General features: G+C 36.7%; 1 protein-coding gene and 1 long non-coding RNA gene across 2 annotated transcripts; both read right to left on the reverse strand.

Annotated features, from left to right (window-relative positions):
- Positions 1 to 6,199: 6,199 nt before the first annotated feature.
- Positions 6,200 to 7,200, reverse strand: LOC150034114 (uncharacterized). The gene is made up of 2 exons (XR_016531805.1): positions 6,722 to 7,200; positions 6,200 to 6,653 (listed from the first exon to the last, which is right to left on the reverse strand). It is a non-coding gene; the product is annotated as an uncharacterized LOC150034114 (long non-coding RNA).
- Positions 7,201 to 7,379: 179 nt separating this feature from the next.
- Positions 7,380 to 7,877, reverse strand: LOC150034115 (uncharacterized). Its single transcript, XM_090317235.1, has one exon. It carries the CDS (start codon positions 7,875 to 7,877, stop codon positions 7,380 to 7,382), a length of 498 nt encoding a protein of 165 aa, XP_090173361.1.
- Between the last annotated feature and the right edge of the window lie 343 nt (positions 7,878 to 8,220).

Genomic DNA, 8,220 nt, shown 5'->3' on the forward strand with positions numbered 1-8,220 from the left:
TGTCTTGTCTTATGTTGCGCCCAACATCCCTTTAGAGCTACTTGAGAGAGAGTCTAAAGAAAGAACCTAATGACTCAAGAGAGTTAGGTTAGAATCTAGACTCGGGAGAGCGAGATTAAATCGGCATAAGCAAGAGATAGGAATTTAGAGATAAGCTCTATTTGTCAACACTGCATCGTGTGCACCCTAGGAATAGGAATGATGATATGTGGTCACCTTGTTTGTGTATCATCGCATAGAGAAGAATTAGAGGCTTATGTGTAGGCCCTATAGACACCTCTACACATACATCGCATGCGTTCTAGCATTAGAAGCTGTAGCATTCGCACCGAGAGGTGGTTTACTATTGTATGGTGTTGCATGATCGCATTAATTTGCGTTGACTAGGGTTGCCCTTGCGATCACTCTTAAGTTTTGCAATGAAGACATCTCCACATTTTATTTACTTTCCCATACATTTATTTCATGTCAAGGTTTGTCACATCTTTACCTTTCATGCATAATTCTCATTGTGTTGTCTGTTAGATAGGAGTAGGAGTAGGATTAACATAGCAACATCCCCTCCATTCTTTTATTCAAACCGCCGCATGCACATCATCGCAAACATATAGCTACAAGTCCCTGTGTTCGGCCTCGGATTATCCAAGAAACTTGCGCTCATGTTATACTTGGTGTGAACGCAAGAAAACTTGTGGTAGGACGCATGGTCATCGCATACATTCGATTAACGTATTTTTCATTCCAACACATGACCATCGATGCATGACTATCAACACATATCTTAGGAACATGCATCGCATGATGCGTCCAAGGGAAGGTTGTTTTCGTGTCTTCCAATTTACCGTCACCATATGTCTAAACTATTGGTCATGGAACTCAATTTTAGCATGAGAATTTGATTGAGCTAGACTATCATGCATTGGAAAAGTGCTAAGCAATCTTCTTTGAATTCTAGTGGAATTGGAGGAAATAATGTTTTATGAAAGGATGTTTAGTAGCAATAGTTGCTAGAAACTATGGAAATAGAAGGGGTAAGGCCTCGTTAAAGAGGGGGAAGACGTTGAAAGGTATTAGCAAGGTCTAGAGGTTTTGGTTGTGGACACGAATATCTAGAATAAGGAATTAATGAAGCCATCGATTTTATTTGAAGGTGAAAGTAATCTAGCTCCAAGTAAGAAACAAGTTATATGAGTGTTAAGGTTGAGTAAATTTGATCTCTCAGAATGACTCCTAGCACTAGAGATGAACTTGAGTTGAGAGCAACTCCTATCCTTAAGGCTCCTCATAGAAGGACTCTAGCAGAGTTGGAATAGCCTAAGTCACTTATACAAGAACTATTTAACAAAGTGTTTCATATGTGCCTTAATGTTTTGCCTTGGAGCACACCAGCTTTGTTTATTAGGAAAGAAAGATGATTCACGCGACTTTTTATCAACTATTACGAATTGAATATGATAGCGTATCTCGGTTGCAGGGGATTGTCAGGACAATTAGATGCCGAATCCGAATTCTAAATCCTGGACTTGAGATGCCACGAGAGATATATTTTCTGTTGCATGGACAGTGAGGTGACCCACTCTATGGAGTGTGAACATTCTCAATATAGATGTATGTAATCATGAAGGTCTTTATCTTAGAAACTGACATTGGGTAATGGTTACAGCTATTATGAGGTTATGGGGATGTATTTTTATGGGGACTTCAAGAGTCTCATTTAAGTGAGATTTTCATACTCGTGCATAGGAGGGTCTAAATGGTGTTATGTGTTTATTTTAAGATTAAAGAGTAACATGATATTATCTCAGATAAGTTATACAATCCATGGTAGGAGGTGAAGACATTTTGAAACGTGGAGTTAGTGCTAATTAAAAGTTATTTAGTAGAATTATCAGTCTAAAGAAGCAGTTTGGAAATATGAGGATGAGATAAGAACTAAGTATCACGAGCCTTTAAGGACTTGAACTTTCGAGGGCGAAAGTTTCTTAAGTAGGGAAGAATGTAACATCCCGAATTTCAGGAAAATTTAAGTTAATTATCTAAAATTATTGAGTTTAAATTTTCCTTTCATTTAGAAAATTGGGGTTAAATTGAAATAATTAAAAAACTTTTATTGGTTAAATTAAATTTAATTGATTAGATATTTGAATTGATTATCTTGAAAATATTGAATTTTGCTTCCGTTTGATTTTGAATTTTAGGGTCAACTTAAAAAAATAATAATAAATAAATAAATAAAAGAGATAATTAATTTTATATGGTTTTAAATTGATTTAAATATTTGGAAGGATTTAATTTGTATCAAATTGATGGATCTTGTGCCCTTTAATTTTGGTTTTTGAAGCCTAAATTAAGATAATTTGAAAAGTTAATTGATTTCTAAATTTAAAAGAGTCTTTGGAAATTTGGGAGATATTGTGATAAAATATTTTATTTATCTTTTCAAAATTTGAAAAAAATAAAAGAATTGAGATTTTTCGAAATTAAATGAGAGTGAAAAAGGTCAAAAATTGGGGGAGAAAGCAATTCGGTTTTTCTTCCACAAAATTGTCTATTCCAGAATTTGAACCGTTGGATCGTTCCCAAATTTGGTCAGCCAGTTCGAGACATATAGAGTTTCATTTTGAACGGTTGATTGTTGTTTAAAGCTCTAGTTTATTCATAATAGCTACTGAATAAAATCTGTAAACTAGAAATTCTCCTTCTCTCCCACTCTCGCAAACCCTCCTCATGCAAGACCCTCACTACCAGCCGCTAGCCTAAACAATTTATGTCGTCTGATAGCAACACACGCTGCCTATCTATGGCAGCCACAAGTTGACGCGCTGTCGGCCGCTATTGCCCTAATCTTTGCCAGAATTTTGAGGAAAACCTTGGGTAAGACTTATTTTTCCTTATAATTTGGGGGATAAAGTTCATCATTTTGATTTTGGGTTAAATTAGTAACCTCTCTTTGGTTTGAAACTTAGTTTCAAGGTATGAAAGTTTTGAGGCATTGACCATCAAGCTAGATACCATTTTGTTTTGTAGAAAATTGGTGAAGATCGGTAAGTTTTGTAAGTTGTTGGATGGTTATTCTTTTGGATTAAGAGTAATAGTGGAAAAATTAAGTTATTGATTTTGGATTTAATTCATGATTAGATTGGCTAATTAAATCGAGTATTGAAATTTGTCTTGGATCAAGCCACAACTTTAGGTTGATTCAAGTATGCTAAAGAAGTTCTAAGGAGATTTTGTTTTGTGTTTTTACCAAGTTAAGGTAAGTAATCTTAGTATTGGAACTGCTCTAATGTCCGACAATGATAATTATGATTTATTGAGGATTATTAGTTAGCATGATATTTATGTCTGCCTTCATTGACTGAGGTTTGAAATGACTAGAGTCAAGAATTGACAAATATGATTTACTGAGGATATATTAATAGTTTGATGTTTATGTATGCCTTGCTAATATGAGAGTTTAAAAGGGCTAGTTGTGCATAGAGATGTTTGAATACTAGTATGATTTAAGTATATTATTTTTATTGGAGATCCTGTTGAATCTGAGGAGGATGAGATGCATACATATGTTGTAAAGCTATGATGAAGAAATTTATATGTATATTGTAGAATCATATTGATGAGATGTATATGTATGTTATAGAACCATGTCGAGATTGTGATAGTGGTTTTACTGATTAGTTAGAATGTCCACCAGTTTGTGTTTCCTTCGGGATTCACCAGATATTGTGTTTCCTTCGGGATTCACCAGTTTGTGTTTCCTTTAGGATTCACCAGTTTGTGTTTCCTTCGGGATTCACCAAATTGTATTTCCTTCGGAATTCACTAGAGGTAGTGGGCATATTTAGCTACAGTAGGATAGAACTCAGTTTTTCATGTATATATGTGTCCCATGAGGACTAGGATGGTTTTAGATGCTTAAACTGATCCCAGTAGTAGGATTACTTACTGAATATTTTGTACTCATTCTTTCTCATGTTGTTTTCTTTCTCATGTTGTTGTTTCAGGTAAGGGTAGAGATGCACTTTCAGGTAAGGGTAGAGATGCACCGGCGATGGACAAGCAGAATTCTTGATCAAGCTACTGGGACTAGTTTTATGCTTTCGCTCATGAAATTTAGATTTTTTTTCATGTTTTTCTTAACTTTCAGTTTTGATGTTTGAAACTTACTATTAAGAATCGTTTTCAGACTTATTTATTATCATTTATGATTTATGGATACCCTATTGTTGTTTTTAATATTTGAATTTAATGAAAGCCTTTTGCACTTACCTTATTTATTTAGCATTTATTTCACCATAAAAGAGTGTCGTTTTAAGTTCCATGTATGCATGTATTTAGTAACGGCCTAACTTAAGTCTTAGGGGGTCGGGTCGTTACACCCCCGCTCGCATGTCTCCACATAAATGGTCAGGATCAGACCATTTGTAACACTTTACAACACTTGTAAATATCTACAAAATACCTCCTTTATCCTTATACTACAGACCAATTAAGTTATTATTTAAGGCATGATCCATTTGTATGTCTCACATACATGCTTAAGTTTACATGAAGTAACCACGGATCTTAGTTTATTGGATATGAGTAAATGCAAATAAAATAACATTTATTTTATTAATAACAATGTGTACAAAAAGTTTACAAACTACGAGACCACCAGGAGAATTAGGACACCAATTCCAACATTTATTACAATAAAACTTAGCTTCTTTGGCAAGTGTTAATAATGTATTGATTGAGCCTGATAATACCATTGAATTGGAAGAGGATGTACAGAAGATAGTTCATTTTTTTTTCTTCTTGCACTCTGAAACCTCTTTTGCAATCAAACCAATCTGAATTAGTTATTTCAGCCATGGGATGAGCACCTATGAAAAAGATATATACTTCTGATTCATTGATTTAATATATATATTAACTTTGTTGTTTATGTTTCATTCATAACTTTTTCTTTCTTTCTTCCAATAGCAGTGCACATTATCATTATTATTTATGAAACATAGCAGGGCACATCAATAATTCTCATTAAATTCAAGAGTGACAGTTATTTGATACACGATCAGATTCAATGTTAGTAATTCAAAACCAAAATTCTTGATTGCTTGAATTTATTCGTTTCTTTGCGGGATTATGGTTTCTAGAGATTTGTTTTGAATAAATTTTCATGGAGAGATTGTGAATTTCTGAAGACTTAGGGATCAATCTTTGGGCATCTGAACTAATATGTCGGTTAAACTTACAAATTTTAGATAAACTAAGGTTTTGTTAATATATTAAATTTTAGTTCAACCTTTACAAATTTAATATATTCTTCAAAAATCAAGGTTTAGTAATTGGCTTAGTGTGTTTGATCATGAACTGATAGCACAATTATAATCTTAATCCTTGCTCTTCCTTACTTGTTAGTAGCATTGAGAAGGTAGTCACTAGGTTTGCTAAATATACTCCTATGGAAAGGACAAAAAGGTAGGATCAAAAGTGTAACGACCCCAGTTTCCTACAATATTCTAGGACGCTACTTCACTCAATCGTACAATGTCTTTTAAATCATCAAATTAAAGAGCCAAAAATTTTATTTAATAATGCTCAAACGAGCAAGGATAGGAAAACATAAGTAAATAATGGTAAATAAACTAAAGCAAAAATAAAATAAAATAATTTACCGGTCGGGGTACCCCTAATTTCTACTAAAACAAATGTTAAAAATTAAATAGTCAAATAATAAAATTAATATATTTTGCATAATAATGAAAGACGCCTAACTCCTAAACTAGAATTTCAAACATAATACTATATGTGGAAGCAGTGAAACGTCCTAATGGTCCACTACTCAATAAAAATATACTCAAAGGTCATAGCATAATTACTCTTAGGGAGAAAAAAGGGTGAGTATAAAAATATACTCAATAAGTGGTCCACTACTGGGCTCACTCAGTGATTTAGTTTATCCATTGGACCAAAAATATACGACGACATCATAAACATAGGCATAGGCATAAGGGGCGAACCCAAGGCATAGTGACTCAAAGGTCACAACATAATTACAAGTGGTGATCCCAAAAAGAAATGTACTTAAACATAGGGTGTGGCCCAAAGGCTCACACATGCGATGCGCATGGCCCAATGGTATACTAACAGTCACAAAATCTCATATGGGCATAAGCTTACAAACATCAGTAAATATTTAAACATAAACATATAATCAAGGTCATGACTCAACATTAAATTTTAACTCCATTCCCCATATTTCCATCAATTGTTTCAGCCTACTTATAATTCATACATCAAGCCTTAGCATATTATATAACTCATACATCAAGCCTTAGCTTATTATATAACTCATACATCAAGCCTTAGCTTATTATATAACTCATACATCAGTACTCACTTCAGGCCTTAATACATTATATCCATGCTTCAACCTTATCAGAGTCCTTCAATCCTTACATCCAGATCCATCACAACAAGAATAATTCAAATTCAACTTATCGAATTCAGCACAACACCCATAGCAGATTTCATATATGAAATAAAATATTTCACAGCAGGCCTAACAACGGCAATTCAGTAGTAAACCCCTTACCTCAAGATAACGCACTGTCCCAAAACAAGACCTTACTCCGCTTGAGAAGTCCCTTCACCAACACACATTCCTGAAACCAATAACAAATTAGGCCCAAGAATCCCCAAATGACAATGGGCTGTCAAGAAAACAACTTACCCTCAACAGACCGTTCGGCCGGACTGCTGCGAATCAACAACAACCGACATTCCGGTGCACAAAACGAACGAGGGATGCTCTGACGCGCATTGGGCTTCGACTATTGACGTGCGGCGGACGAAAAGCGACACGGAAGAGGCTCGCGCGGCTGGGCCTCGCGTGAAACAAAAGCAGACGGCGCGGATCGGAGCTGACGGCGCGACTGAGCTTGCGGCGCGGCTTGCGTCGAGTCGAACGGCGGCGGATCGGAAGAGAAGACGACCCGGCGAAAGTGACTGTAGCGGAGGGGGGGTGGGGGGGCGGCGGCGGCTGGAGGAAGAAGAAGAAGAAAAAGAAAGGAAAGGGAAAAAAGAAAAACCCTTTTTAATTTTTTTTTTTGTTCTTTTTGCACGCATCCCAAAGCCACTTAAAACCCTACATCTCTTCTAAAAATAACCAATATTTCCTCCTTTTTCATTTTTTTTTTGTTTTTACTGAATAACTTTAGGAGATTACACTCTTCCCCTTTTAATAAACTTTCATCATCGAAAGTTCTAATCTTGGAAGAGCACTGGATGCAGTGCCCTCATCTCGTCCTCTCGCTCCCAAGTAGCTTCCTCAAACTGATTATTCTGCCACAGGACCTTCACCAGTGGCACTTCCTTGCTGCGCAAAACTTTCACCTCCCTGGCCACAACTTGCACGGGCTTTCCTCGTAACTCAAGTTCTCATTCAGTTGCAAGGGCTCAAAGTCCACCATATACGATGGGTCCGTTAAATACTTCCTCAACATGGAGACATGAAATATATTATGGACCGCGGAGAGGGACGGTGGCAAGGCCAAACGGTAAGCCACATAACCGACCCGCTCCAAAATCTCGAATGGCCTTACGAAACACGAACTTAGCTTACCCTTCTTCTCGAACTTCAGGACACTCTTCATAAGCGCCACTTTCAGGAACACCTTGTCACCTGCTTCGAACTCCAAATCTTTTCGCCTGACATTCGCGTAACTTTTCTGTCTACTTTGTGTTGTTAGCATTCTAGCCCTGATTTTCTGCATGGCTTCATTCGTCAACTCCACTAACTCAGTCCCCACCAGTTTCCTCTTCCCAACCTCACTCCAACAAACGGGAGACCTACAACCTCTGCCATAAAGAGCTCCAAACGGCGACATACCAATGGTAGCCTGATAGCTATTATTGTAAGCATTCCAACGCACAAGCGCGCAACATGTCCTCCAATGTCTGATTTAAACGTTCTGTTTGCCCATCAATTTGGGGGTGAAACGTTGTACTAAAGTTCAACCGCGACCCTAAAGCTGCCTGGAGGCTCTTCCAAAAACTGGAGGTGAAACGAGGGTCCCTGTCGGACACAATTGACGCTGGCACACCATGCAACCTTACTATCTCCTTCATGTACAACTGAGCCCACTTACTCACCACGTACGCGGGCTTTCCTGGAATAAAATGTGCCACTTTGGTAAGTCTATCTATCACCACCCAAATCACCGAGAAACC

The sequence above is a fragment of the Benincasa hispida genome, chromosome 9 (genome assembly GCF_027475165.1).
Source record: "Benincasa hispida cultivar pf3 chromosome 9, pf3_genome.v1.1, whole genome shotgun sequence".
NCBI classification, from domain to species: Eukaryota; Viridiplantae; Streptophyta; class Magnoliopsida; order Cucurbitales; family Cucurbitaceae; genus Benincasa; species Benincasa hispida.

Excerpts from the sequence above, each read along its gene's own strand:
- LOC150034115 (XM_090317235.1), bottom strand. The coding sequence starts at position 7,877 with ATGTCGCCGTTTGGAGCTCTTTATGGCAGAGGTTGTAGGTCTCCCGTT.